The sequence below is a fragment of the Lepidochelys kempii genome, chromosome 7 (assembly GCF_965140265.1).
Source record: "Lepidochelys kempii isolate rLepKem1 chromosome 7, rLepKem1.hap2, whole genome shotgun sequence".
Classification (NCBI taxonomy): domain Eukaryota; kingdom Metazoa; phylum Chordata; order Testudines; family Cheloniidae; genus Lepidochelys; species Lepidochelys kempii.
In genome coordinates, this window is record NC_133262.1 from 50,727,460 (window position 1) to 50,742,038 (window position 14,579).

The following is a 14,579-nucleotide window of genomic DNA, read 5'->3' on the forward strand; positions in this document are numbered from 1 at the left end:
CCACAGGAAAATACAGGATTGAGCAAATTGGAGATGTCTGCTGAGCAGTGGATGCAGGTGGTCAAAGACACTGGATAGTCCCCAGCCTGGCACAGGGGGACCTGATTCAGTTTGTGCATGAGCAAGGGCATAGAGGAAAACAGGATACTTTAAATAGGGTTAAAGATATAGGGTGGTGGCCAGGCATGAAAGCGGATATAAATCAGTGGTGTGATAATTGTTTGCAGTGCGCCATGGTTAATGTTGATTGCAAGGTTAAAAAAAATGCATTGGGGCACTGAAGAATAAAGGGTCCCTGGTCCCTGGTCCCGGATTCAGATAGATTACATAGGCCCTTTACCCACCACCAGTAGAGGGAATAAATACTGCCTGGTAATAGTAGATCCCTTCTCCAAATGGGTGGAAGCCAGCCCTACTAAAACTAACACTGCCTCGGTCACTGCTAAGAAACTCTTTAACATGGTTTTCTCAAGAATGGGAATTCCCAGAGTAATTGATTCAGATTTGGGATCCCATTTTGTGGGAGATGTTATGCTTTAGGCATTAAGCAATGTTTCCACATAGCTGGACACCCTGAGTCCTCTGGACAAGTTGAACAAACCAATCGCACTCTAAAGGAAGCTTTGAGAAAACAAGTAAAGACCTCAAGGAGGGATTAGGATGAAAAGCTACCAACAGGGCCAGTGCAACCACTAGGCGAAGTAGGCGGTCGCCTAGGGCACCAAGTGGTTGGGGGCGCCAAAAAGCGGTGCCCTGGCTTGGCAGGGAGGAACCGCCTTCCGGCGGCACCGGAGAGCCAGAGCATTGGCTTGAGGGGGCAGTGAGCCCCAGCCATGGAGGAGCTGGCGCGGCGCAGGGGGGCAGCAGCCCTGAAGAGGCAGCGGCACTGCTAGCGGGGAGCAGCCCCTCCTGCCCAGGCTGCGGCCCAGTGCCCCACCCCCCGGGGCTCCTGCAGGCTGCAGCAGATGCATGCGGGCGGTGGCCCCCATGCGCCCTCCAGCTCCCCCCTCGCTGTGCTCCCAGGCATGTGAGCTACGGCCACCCCTCCCACTGCCTCAGCACTCTGGGGGGGGAGGGGCTATGCATGCGGCAGCCCGGCGCATGATTTGCCTCCACGTGGAGCCAGCATCTGACCGGCATGGACATGATAAGGGGAGTCCCGGGGGGCAGTCAGGGAGCAGGGGGAGGGTTGGATGGTTCGGGAGTTCTGGGGGGGGCTTGTCAGGGGGAGGGGGTGTGGAGAGGGATCGGAGCAGTCAGGGGACAGGGAGCAGGGGGGGTTGGATGGGTCAGGAGTTCTGGGGGTCTTGTCAGGGGGTGGGGAGTGGTTGGATGGGCAATGGGAGTCCCGGGGATCTGTCTGGGGGTGGGGGTGTGGATAAGGGTGGGGACAGGTAGGGGGTAGGGTCCTAGGGGGGCAGTTAGGCTGCAGGGGAGTCTCAGGAGGGGGTAGTCAGGGGACAAGAAATAAGGAGGCTTAGGTAGGGGGTGAGGTTCTGGGGGGCAGTTAGGGGCAGGGGTCCCGGGGGGGCAGTCAGGGGACAAGGAGCAGGGGGGATTGGAGGTTCTGAGGGGGGCAGTGAGGGGGTGGGAAGTAGGAGCGAGTGGATGGGGGCGGGGCTAGGGCAGGGCTCTCCCTCCCCCATCCTCTTTTTTGATTGTTTAAATATGGTAACCCAAGGGAAGCCGGGCGGGGGGGGGGACATGGGGGCCAGCATCCGCATGCATCCGCTGCGGCCTGCAGGAGCCCCCGGGGGGGAGGGTGCCGGGCCGCAGCCTGGGCAGGGGCGGGAGGCACAGCTGCTCCCCACTAGTGGCACTGCCGCCGTTGCAGGGCTGCTGCCCCCCTCGCTGTGCCGGCTCCTCCATGCTGGGGCTTGCCACTGCCGCAAGTGGGACACTCTGGCTCTCTGGTGCCTCTGGAAGGCGGCTCCTCCGTGCCAAGCTGCTGCAGCGGCCCAAGCCCAGCAAAGCCAGTGACTTGGGGTGGGCGCTGCCGGGGTGGGGTGGGGAGGGCTTGTGAGGGGGCTGTGCACCCTCCAGGGGAATTCAGGGGGTGGGAAGGGGGGGAACCTGGTCTGGGGAGCAGCCCCTGGGCACAGCTGGCCCCTGGGCAGGCTGGCCCCTGGGGTCTATAAAGGCTCGTTGAGATTTGCCCCTCAATGAACCAATGTCCGCGGGGGTGGGCCGCAAGGTGGAAGTTTTGCCTAGGGCGCAAAATAGCCTTGCGCCGGCCCTGGCTACCAATCATCTTAATGGCTCTAATAGGCTCTAAGGTGATACATGGGGGAGGTTTAGATTGGATATTAGGAAAAACTTTTTCACTAAGAGGGTGGTGAAACACTGGAATGCGTTACCTAGGGAGGTGGTAGAATCTCCTTCCTTAGAGGTTTTTAAGGTCAGGCTTGACAAAGCCCTGGCTGGGATGATTTAACTGGGAATTGGTCCTGCTTTGAGCAGGGGGTTGGACTAGATGACCTTCTGGGGTCCCTTCCAACCCTGATATTCTATGATTCTATGATTCTATGGGTACACTCCCTTTGAAGTTATGACTGGAAGGCAAAGGCACATGCCTGAAAGTTGGTGGTTGGGAGTGGAACTGCCTAGTGCCTGGGAAGATGGTAACAGATGAATGGGTACAAACGCTAGTAGAGACTGTAGCTGCTTTGCACAAGCAAGTGGCAGCACAGCTAGGCATAGTACAGCAAAACACAGACAAAAAACTAGCCTCCTGGCACCAAACAGCCAATCAGAGTGGCTACAGGCAGAGTTCTTCTCCCACACCCCAGCAACACACAGCCATTCTCAGAGGTGGGGAGAGTTGCAAACAGCTCACGGCCCCCCATGGGAAATGGGGATGGGACAGTGACCTATGTTCCCTCTATTGGTGCACATAACAAAATTCATTCCACACATGTGTGGGAAAAATTAGAGGGAACACTGACAGTGACTCTGCCATCCTTCTCCTGCCTGGGCAGGTGTGGGGTGTGAGCAGCCCCTGGATTCCCCACCCCGACCTGGGAAGGGGGAGAAGAGTCCCTCTGCAGCCCCTGGCCTGGGAGAGTGAGGGTGAGGAACCCTAGGAGGAGCAGATGGGATTTGGGGGGGAAGGACTGATTGAGAGGTTGGGAACAGGCAGAAGTGGGGGGACAGCTTCTGCTTGGGGGGACAGAATCCCCTCCCCCAGTAGATCTGGGAGAGTGGGTGACACTGATTGTGACCCACACACAGGAGGGGAGGCAATAATCAACAGCCTGTGCAAAACGTGGGGTAGCCTGCTCTCCTGAGCTAGCACTTGGGGGTCCAGCTCCTGAGGCGGGCAGCGTTGCCCTGCTCATGCATCACACAGGGGAGCTCACACACATGCAGCCACACACACTTGTATGCACCCCTAGCTGGGCCCCCATCACCCCACTCACCTGCAGTCCAGCAGCACCGTGCAGCGCCTGGCACACTCCTCGGTGTCTGCAGGCTCCTCCTGCTCCGGACCGGGGCCTTGCTGGCTCAGGGAGAGCAGCTGGGTGGCTTTGAGCCTCTGGAAGTCATTGAGAGGGGAGCGCTGCTGCCCTGGGGGACACAGCGAGAGACACATTCCTGGCAATCACATGGCTGGGGGTGCCCAGCTTTGGCCTCACTCCTTGTCCTGGGCATGGAACCAAGAGGGGTCTGGCAAAGCAGTGGGGCCAGGGAATCAGAGGTGCCTGGGCAGGCAGCAGAGCTATGGACAGACAGCGGGGCCATCAGTGGGGCCGGTGGGCAGGCAGAGGCAGGGCTGGCCTTACCATGAGGCGAACTGAGGCAGCCTCCTCAGGTGCCAGACTTTGGGGGGGCACCGCTAGGACCCAGAGTGTAGAAAATTGTACCTGCTGCTGGTACATATGTATTCTCTCTACTCTAGATGCACAGAGATGGTGGAGTGCTGTGCTGGAGGAAGGAGGGCACAAGAGACATAACAGGCAGGCAGGAGAAAAGGTGAGAGGGAATAACAGAAAGCAGCAGGAGCTGCAGGGAGAGAGAAGAGGAGGAGCCTCTTATGTACCTCTCTAGCACTCCCAGGACCCTGGACTGATTAACACCAGCTTCTCAGGGAGCTTCCTCTTTCCTGCTGCTTCCCTGAACTCAGTTGATGAGAACGGGCAGTCAACTGAAGTAGTAGGAGCCAGTTAGGCCCTTAAGATGCTGATATCTTCCCTCACTCAGGCCCGGCTACCAGCCTACTTATTTGTCCACTTCAGTTGAGTGTTGAGAGCCACTATAGCTGGCACAGAACAGCAGTCATGAGTGAAAGAAGAAAACGCCCCTCTGGGGCAGCATTTAGAAAAAGAAAGGAAAGGAAGCTTTTCTGCCTAAGCAGGAAGGAGCTCTCCTGAGATACATAAACACAAATGTTCACGGTGAGCCTTCCGGCCCTGGTGAGGATGTGAGTGGTGACAAGATGCCTGATCTTCCAGTTAGAGTGCAGGTGACCTGGCAGCTACTGCAGCATCCATGTCTCCATCTCAAATGGATGTAACCATGCACATTCCTGAAGAAAAGTATAGATCAGAGAAGAGTGTGGTGGAGGTGCAAGAAACAGCTGCTGCCAAGTTTAGTTCCTTAAATCCAGATGATCCAGGACTGTGGACCCACTTGAGCAGTAGCCTGAGGGACTTCCTTGTACTGCATGGGCCACAGCAAGTGAAAAACTTCATGTTCCCCAAAGACAATGAAAATAGAAGTTTCCATCCAACACATTACTGGTGTGAAATCCCCAATGGTGACAAAGTGGAGAGGCCATGGCTTATGTACTCAAAAACCCAGAATGCTGCCTACTGTTTTTGTTGCAAACTCTTCCAGCCTAATGTTTCAGCCACACTGGGTTCTACAGGAACAAAGAACTGGAAAGAAATCTGGCTAGAAATCTGGCATGCCATGAGAAGGCAGCAAATCACCAGAGAGCATTCCATAGGTGGAAAGAGCTTGAGATGAGACTAAAGGCCATCATAGATGATCAGCATCAAGAGAAGATTGCATCAGAGTCTCTTTACTGGCAAAATGTTCTGAAAAGGCTCATTGCCATTGTGTGAATGCTTGCTACCCAAAACCTAGCACTGCATGGCACTTCAGATCAGCTGTATATGCCAAACAATGGAAACTTCCTTAAAATTGTGGAGCTGATGGCTGAGTTTGATGCTGTACTCCAGGAGCATCTAAGAAGATGCAAATTCCACTCTTTTGGAAAAACAATTCAAAATGAGATCATACAGTTACTGGCAACAAAAGTCAAACAGAAGATTGTGGCAGATCTGAAGTCAGCAAGATATTACTCTGTTATTCTGGACTGCACACCTGACATCAGCCATACAGAACAAATTACTTTAATGGTGCATTTTGTAACAACAACAGAACCTATTGAAAGTGTCCCTGCAATGGTGACAGTCAGAGAGTATTTTCTAGAATTTATTGACATTGATGATACTACAGGAGCTGGTATGACAAATGTGCTTCTTAAAAAGCTGGAAGATACAGGAATTGCAATAGCTGACATGAGAGGTCAGGGCTATGATAATGGTACCAACATGAGAGGAAAGAACAGAGGAGTGCAGACATGGATCCGAGAGTTAAACCCTCGAGCTTATTTTGTCCCATGCAGTTCTCATTCATTGAACTTGGTGGTCAGTGATACATCATCAGCCTCTAGTGAGGTTGCTGAATTTTTTAATGTAATTCAAAGCATCTATGTATTTTTCTCTGCATCAGCTCATCGATGGCAAATTTTGAAGCAACATCTGGGAACATCCTCTCTGACACTGAAACCACTGAGTGCCACATGATGGGAAAGTCGAGTGAAGGCAATAAAGTCTATCAAACACCAAATTGGGAAGATAGATGATGCCATAGTTGCCATTATGGAGGATAATGCTATGACAGGAATTGTTTGTGGGAGAACAGTGGCAGAGGGAAATGGAATCACCAGAAACCTACATAACTTCAAATTTCTGTGTGGCTTAGTGTTGTTGCATGACATACTGTTCGAAATAAATGTTGTAAGCAAGAGACTCCAAGGTGTTGACCTTGATATATCTGGAGCAATGGAACAACTGGACAAAGCAAAGTCATACCTACAGTCTTACCGGTCAGATGAGGGATTTCAAAATGTTCTGAAGAGTGCACAGAAGTTGGCAGAGGAACTTCACACTGAAGCTATTTTCCCACCCATTCAAGAATACAAGAGTCACCAAAGAAGACATTTTGATTACGAGGCATGGGATAATCCCATAAGAGACCCCAAACAACAATTCAAAGTTCAATTCTTTAACCAGGTGCTAGATTGTGTAATACAGTCAGTTGAAGAACATTTCATGCAGCTCAAGGAACACAGCAGTATATTTGGGATGTTGTATGATATTCCAAAACTCCTCACTATACCTGAAGAAGACCTACACCAGCAATGCAGGGCACTACAGACAGTGTTGACACATGATGACATGCATGATATTGATGCAAGTGATTTAGGTGATGAACTGAAAACCCTTTCAAGATACATTTCAGCAGAATCAACTACAAAGGCTGTTCTGGAATATATGTGCTGTGACAAAGTTCCTCCTCTACCTTGGTGGGTCTTGCACTTATTGGCGGATTTGCTCACCTTGGAGATTCACGGTTGCCTTCAGTTTGGCCATTTTCATGAACTCACAGTCCAGGTCAACCCCTCCTGTGTCTGACCAGGAGTTGGGAGGTTTGGGAGGAGCTCGGGCCCGCCCTCTACTCTGGGTTCCAGCCCCGGGCCCTGTGGAATGCAGCTGTCTAGAGTGCCTCCTGGAACAGCTGTGTGACAGCTACAACTCCCTGGGCTACTTCCCCATGGCCTCCTCCCAACAGCTTCTTTATCCTTACCATAGGACCTTCCTCCTGGTGTCTGATAATGCTAGTACTCCTCAGTCCTCCAACAGTATGCATTCTCACTCTCAGCTCCTAGTGCCTCTTGCTCCCAGCTCCTCACACACACACACGCCACAAACTGAAGTGAGGTCCTTTTTAAACTCAGCTGCCCTGATTAGCCAGCCTTAATTGATTCTAGCAGCTTCTTGATTGGCTGCAGGTGTTCTAATCAGCCTGTCTGTCTTAATTGTTTCCAGAAAGTTCCTGATTGTTCTGGAATCTTCCCTGTTACCTTACCCAGGGAAAAGGGACCTACTCAACCCAGGGCTAATATATCTGCCTTCTATCACTCTCCTGTAGCCATCTGGCCCGACCCTGTCACAGAGCACAAATAAGATGACCACCCTCTTTCCAAATGCTTTTGTTGCTCTGCACATACTTCTAACACTTCCTGTAACAGTTGCCAGTGGCTTCTCCAAGCTGAAGTTAATAAATATGCTCCACAATGACACAGGAGAGGCTGGTCAGCCTTGCAACCATCTCAATAGAGCATAAGCTGGCCCAGACTGTGGACCTTCAGGAAGCAGTTCAAATCTTTGCAACCAAGAAGGCACAGAAAGCACCACTTTGATTATTCAAACAGATAAAAATGCCAGTGTTTACTATACAGACAAGAAAAGTTACATTTGCTGTTCAGGCGTTTAAAGTTAAGTGTTACTTAAAATTTTTGAACAAGGCATTTTAAGTTGTTAGTTCTCCTTTACTGGGGTAGGTAAAGCAGAGCAGTACCATGATAGGAGTAGAACAGGAAGAAGGCTGTATAAGTAGGGGCATAGCGAGCAGATCGAGGGACGTGATCGTTCCCCTCTATTCGACATTGGTGAGGCCTCATCTGGAGTACTGTGTGCAGTTTTGGGCCCCACACTTCAAGAAGGATGTGGATAAATTGGAGAGAGTCCAGCGAAGGGCAACAAAAATGATTAGGGGACTGGAACACATGAGTTATGAGGAGAGGCTGAGGGAGCTGGGATTGTTTAGCCTGCAGAAGAGAAGAATGAGGGGGGATTTGATAGCTGCTTTCAACTACCTGAAAGGGGGTTCCAAAGAGGATGGCTCTAGACTGTTCTCAATGGTAGCAGATGACAGAACGAGGAGTAATGGTCTCAAGTTGCAGTGGGGGAGGTTTAGATTGGATATTAGGAAAAACTTTTTCACTAAGAGGGTGGTGAAACACTGGAATGCGTTACCTAGGGAGGTGGTAGAATCTCCTTCCTTAGAGGTTTTTAAGGTCAGGCTTGACAAAGCCCTGGCTGGGATGATTTAACTGGGAATTGGTCCTGCTTTGAGCAGGGGGTTGGACTAGATGACCTTCTGGGGTCCCTTCCAACCCTGATATTCTATGATTCTATGATTCTATGATTCTAAGGCAGAACTGAGACCTTTCAAAGTTTTGGCCCAAGCAAGGGGGCTGCCTCAGGTGCCAAAATGTTGTGGGCCAGCCCTGGGCAGAGGGGCCAGCAGGCTGGCAGAGTGGCCAGCAGTGGGGCCGGCAGTGCAGCTGGGGCACATCTATGGCTGCAGGAAGGGGGCTATTTCAAGCTGTATTTTGTATCCTCTAAAATTCCCAGCCATAGTCTGACTAGCCTGTTAAGTGCCAGGCCAGGTCCAAGCTTGGGGTGCCAATGGGAGCTCCTCAGTGCCAGGGGGCCCTGATTCCATACCCCTGCATCCCACACCCCTCCCCAGAAGCTATCTGAGACATCTCAGCACATGTCTCTGTCCAAAGACAGGGAAAACTGCGCCGGAGACCCGGCCAGCACTGGTCGGCCAGCCAAGCCAGGACAGAGCACATCTGAGAGTGCAGCCAGTGTCTGGGCCGCTGCCCTAATGGCTCTGCCAGCATCCCTGCCCCACAGAGCCCATGGTCTGGCCCCAGTCAGGGGCACCACTTCTCACTGGTGTCCACCTCCCTCTCCTCTCTTGGCTGGAGCCATGACCCAGCTGTGCTGGTCAGAGTCCTTTGCTCTGTGGGGCTTGAGCACGAAGCGGGGAGCAGCTGTTCCTGCCCTGCTTCATGGGGCTTTTCCCCAGGGTCTCCCCTCGGCTGCCTGCCCACAGACCTCCTTGGCGGGTGCAGGAGGGAGAGGCGCGTGCTGGGCCCCATGCCAGACCAAGAGGGGCCCCTCTGCCCTAGTTCCTGCCCCACTGGGAGGGCAGGCTCGCAGCAGGCCCTGGCTGCCCCAGGCGGGCACTCCTACCTGTGCTGAGGGCACAGGCCAGGGCAAGCAGCAGCACTGCTCCGGCCTGCATCATCCTGCTGCGCCGTCAACCTCAGGGATTGTTGCGGAGCCTGTGCAGAAATGCGCTGGCCGAGGTTGGACTGTCCAAGCAGGGCAGTGCCCTGAGGGCCACCCCCAGTTCTCCGCTCCCGATGGGCAAATATTTGCCTCTGGGCCATAAGCCAATAATGCAGCTCTGGGGAGTGGGAGGGTCACCATTCAAGGGATTCCCAGGCAGATCACAGAGGAGCAGCCCTCACCCCCAACACACAGTCAGCTCATGGGGATTTCAGCTCCCTGCCACCAAAAGCTCCTGGGCTTCAATAAACAGTCACCCCCTGCATGGCCATATTGACCCAGAGGAGCAAGTTGTGAAACTGCTCCATGCCCAGCTCCAGCAGGACTCGGCCACTCACCCGCTCCTCCCTTTGCAGTAACTGACATGACACCTAGAGCTGCCCTGCCAGGGTGGAGATGCAGCCGACCCTGGGCCCTCTCACAGCTCCAGGAGCCGTGTACTGTGGGTGGGGGCCCGAGGGGCTCTGGAGACTGCTGAGCTGGCAGGTGGCACACATGCCCTGCGTGTAGGGTGGGGGCAGCAGGGCAGTGCTAATGGGTCCCCTGGCCACTCTGGGTGAGCCAGGGCTGCAGCAGAGCCCAGAGGGAAGAGACGCACACTGCCCCCAAGGTGAATGTGAACACGCACCAGGCCAGGTCAGCAGCCAGCCTGTGCTGGAGTCAGAAACAGCCCAGGAAGGAGGCAGTGTTGCTGCAGCACTGTGATACCCCCACAGGGGGGCAGTGTCTCTGCCATGCTGTGGCAATACCTCTGGGGGGGTGTATCTGCACACCGGTTACACCTCTATCCCACCAAAGGGAGGCAGTGTCTCTGCAGCGCTGCAATAATACTCCACAGGGGGGACGTGTCACTGCAGCACTGCGATACCCCCACAAGGGGCAGTGTCTCTGCAGCACTGCAATATCCCCACAGGGGGCAGTGTCCGTATAGGACTGTTTTGTCATTAATCCCCAGTGGGCAAATGTCTGTATGGCCGTGATGTCCCTAAACCACCTCCAGGAGGCCGTGTCCCCACATCACTGTCATTCAGGCGCTGACTCTCCTGGGGACTTGTCTGCGTGGCCGGGGCTAACCACTGGGCTAGCGTTGCTGGGGTCAGTGGGCCCAAAGCATTCCATGCACCTCTCCCTGCAGCACACTTACACTGAACAACTGATGCACACCATCTGGGGCCTGACGTACCACGGTCCTGGGGCCGGTTTTGTTCAATATCTTCATTAATGATCTGGAGGATGGTGTGGCTTCCACCCTCAGCAAGTTTTCAGATGACACTAAACTGGGAGGAAGGGTAGATACGTTGGAGGGTAGGGATAGAATACAGAGGGACCTTGACAAATTAGAGGATTAGGCGAAAAGAAATCTGATGAAGTTCAACAAGGACAAGTGCAGAGTCCTGCACTTAGGATGGAAGAATGCCATGTACCCCTACAGACTAGGGACTGAATGGCTAGGCAGCAGTTCTGCAGAAAAGGACCTAGGGGTGACAGTGGACGAGAAGCTGGATATGAGTCAACAGTGTGCCCTTGTTTCCAAGAAGGCCAGTGGCATTTTGGACTGTATAAGTAGGGGCATTGCCAGCAGATCAAGGGACGTGATCGTTCCTCTCTATTTGACATTGGTGAGGCCTCATCTGGAGTACTGTGTCCAGTTTTGGGCCCCACACTACAAGAAGGATGTGAAAAAATTGGAAAAAGTCCAGCAGAGGGCAACAAAAATGATTAGGGGACTGGAACACATGACTTATGAGGAGAGGCTGAGGGCGCTGGGATTGTTTCATCTGCGGAAGAGAAGAATGAGGGGGGATTTGATAGCTGCTTTCAACTACCTGAAAGGGGGTTCCAAAGAGGATGGATCTAGACTGTTCTCGGTGGTAGCAGATGACAGAACAAGGAGTAATAGTCTCAAGTTGCAGTGAGGGAGGTTTAGGTTGGATATAAGGAAAAACTTTTTCACTAGGAGGGTAGTGAAACACTGGAATGCGTTACCTAGGGAGGTGGTGGAATCTCCTTCCTTTGAAGTTTTTAAGGTCAGGCTTGACAAAGCCCTGGCTGGGATGATTTAGTTGGGGATTGGTCCTGCTTTGAGCAGGGGGTTGGACTAGATGACCTCCTGAGGTCCCTTCCAACCCTGATATTCTATGATTCTATGATTCTATGATCTCAGCCTGTTCAGGTTCACAGCAACACGCACCATTCACTACCTGTAAAACTTGTACTAAAGAGACAGAAAAACAGCTAAAGCCTTTGACATGCGAAGTGCTGAGTCAGGCTTTTGCTGTGACACACTCCCTTGTTCCCGTACCCTTTAGCTGGAGAGTTTTTCCTAGGAGAGCTGCTGTCTGGCCAGCTCGCAGATGGTCATACCTGGGCTTTGGGGAACAGAGAGCAGTGACCTGGGTTGAGATGGGGATAAAGTCTGACCCGTTTTTTATAGGAGACAAATCAAGCCAAAAACATCCCTGAAGGGAAAGAAGAGAGCAGCACCAAAAGAACATGCAGCTGCTGGCTCTGTGGCTGCCTTTCACTTGCAGCCTGAGCAGTGTAGAAACACAAGCCCAACACATGCTCTGATCAGCCATGCCGAGGCCAGGAACAAGCCAGCATCGGGCTGTTCTGGTTTTGCAGGTAGTTGCCTCCCCAAGCCCAGCTCCCAGCAGAGCTTTAGAACAACCTCCACAAAGTTTTTACAGATGCCTGCCTTATAAAACACCAAAAGTCGAGTGGAGTGAGGCACTACCTGCAATGGGCCTGCCATGTGATCAGGACCGAATAGAGAATTTGAACACAGAGTGAATATCATACAATGAACGAATTAAGATTTGACTTCAACTTCTTCTTTATCATCACTAGTGGTTCAACCCAATTTTTGTGCTATATTTCCTGGGATGAAAGAAGTAGGAATTCACTTCTTTCTAGTCCCAGTCACAACAGCTACAGTTGAGCGTCCTTTTTCATCATTGAATAGAATTTTGTGTTCTGAAAGAAGTCGCCTTCTGCATGATCATGAGCATATCATGAAGAACTGGAAGTACTGGACACATGAAAAGCCACCAAAAATGAACACACTGCATTTGAGAAGTTCATTAACAGAGTTGTGCAAAATTACAAGAAACCAAGAAGGATGTAGATATAGTGCTTCATAGTAGGTTTGTGTAGCCAACTTTATTGTGTGTGATGATTTAAAAACATGAGTTAAAGCTAATAAAATGGTAGTGAAACATTTTTCAGTTTTTACTATGGTGCCATACAGCCCACCTTTGCCCTAATGGTCTCACCCCTCATTGGTCCTCACTCCCCCCTTATGTTTTTGAACACCCCCCCCCTAATTTCAATTCCTGGGAAAAACACTGCTCCTACTGATGTCAGGCAACTGTGAATCCTGTTGAGTTTGGAATTTCACGATTAACTGCACTGCCATTCGTGATGTGCTACTGACAGCTAGCAGAGCAGTGGAGAGCAGGGTAGGACCCATGCTTTCACACAGAGATGGCAAGGTGAACAGCAAACAAGGGCTGTTGAAAAATGCCACAAACCAAAGACAGAAGCACATGGAATGCTGGGGTGGAAAGCATCATGGGACATTGACTCCAGACCCATGATGCGCTGCAATCCACTACACCTTCCTAGAAGACCTAGAGGCAGAAGTGTGAGATAGCTACTGTAGCAGTGCACTGTTCTCACTGTTGATGCTACTGCCCCAAGTATGTATGCGCTCTGCCGACAGAGGAAGACAGCATGAACATGAAACAACAATTGTCTTTCAGCGCTTTTTGATTGTCGACAAAACTTTTGCCGACAAAACGCTGCAGTGTCATGGAGGCCTTACTAGCTGCTCATGTGATCTTAGCTTTGAAGCTCTTGCAGGCATGGTGAAAGTTCTATCACCTATAATTTTACATGACCCATTCATTATTTACAGAGCTCATGCCATATGGCCAATTGGTGAATCATACGGTGGCCTGTGTGGGTCAGTGGCAAGGTACTGCCTTTGTCTACAAATGATCACAGGTTCATTTCCTGGCTAAATTCTGGCAGAAGTGGGAAAAGCTCACTGAGCTGTGCATCTCAAATCTCACTGTGACCATTAGGCACTTCCTCCCATGGCCAGCAGGCAGCTGAAGAGATGTAGGGCAGGGCTCCTCTTTGGCATGAGAATCGGCAGCAGGTCAAATCCTGATTCACCTCTTGCAGGAGTAATAAAAATTCTCCTGCCTCTGCACTTATCATAGAATCATAGAATATCAGTGTGACGAAGCAGAACTGTTCTTAATGCTTCCTCTGAATATTGTGGGGGTGCCTCAGTTTCCCCTATGCAGTTCTTAAGGATCTAGGTGGTGGGATAAGGGTGTTTGATCATTGCAGAGCCCTAGAGGGCAGGTGTGTGCAGGGGTCTGGACACAGTGAATGGCCAACACCCTGTTTCCTGGCAACTGATGGCCTGGCCCCTTTCCCCCTGCAAGGTGAGAGCTAAAAGGTTGGAGAACAAAGGAATCAGGTGATCTCCTGGCCCAAGAAAGGGACAAAGCCCAGAGGAGGAGGGGGCGGGAGAGAGTTTCAGTTTGGGGCTGGCTGGGGACATGGAGTGAAGTGCAGACGTGGTTGTCTGGCTCACTGCCCCCCAAAATGGACCCAGCTGACGGGTCCTGTTCTCTGCACTTACAAGCTCTGTTTTAGACCATGTGCCTGTTGTCTAATAAACTTTCTGTTTTACTGGCTGGCAGAGAGTCATGTCTGGCTGCGAAGTTGGGGTGCAGGACCCTCTGGCTTCCCCAAGAGCCCGCCTGGGCGGACTTGCTATGGGAAACGCACAGAGGGGCAGAGGATGCTGAGTGCTCTGAGGTCAGACCCAGGAAGGTGGAAGCCGTGTGAGCTGTGTGTCCTGAAGACAGTCTGCTCACAGAAAGGAGACTTCCCCAGAGTCCTGGCTGGCTTTGTAGGGAGCAGTTCCAGAGCATCGCCCAGGGACTCTGTGACAACTGGTGGCAGCTGTGGGATGTACTGCACCCTGTGGATTGCGCTACCTGCAGTAAGTGACTGGGGAAAAGTAAAACGAAGGGGGATTGACGAGGACCAGGCATGCTGAAGGCTCAGAGAGGAGTGGTTTCGGGGGTCAGTTAACCCCTGGGAGTGTGTGACCAGCGAGAAGGACTGTGCAGTAATGGGGTCCCCCTGGGGACTGCGGTGAGCAGTCTCAGGGGTGGAGGAGCCTGTGGCTTGACCCTGAAAGAGAGAAGGACTTTTGCAGTAACAGGGTTCCCCTGGGGATTGCAGCGAGCGGTCCCAGGGGCGGAGGAGTCTGCAGCTCGACCCTGGCAAAGAAGTGGTGACCTCGAGAAGGGCTGGCACACTACGGGTTCTCCC

The 14,579-nt window shown here is 52.2% G+C and overlaps 1 protein-coding gene across 1 annotated transcript in view; it reads right to left on the reverse strand.

Moving 5' to 3' along the window:
• The window catches only part of MST1 (macrophage stimulating 1), a 63,021-nt gene extending 53,847 nt beyond the window's left edge, over positions 1-9,174 (reverse strand). The window contains exons 1-2 of the mRNA XM_073354751.1: positions 9,120-9,174; positions 3,420-3,567 (exon numbers count right to left, since the gene is read on the reverse strand). Coding sequence (XP_073210852.1) covers positions 3,420-3,567; positions 9,120-9,174 — 203 coding nt within the window. The remainder of the gene's footprint in view (positions 1-3,419; positions 3,568-9,119) is intronic.
• Between the last annotated feature and the right edge of the window lie 5,405 nt (positions 9,175-14,579).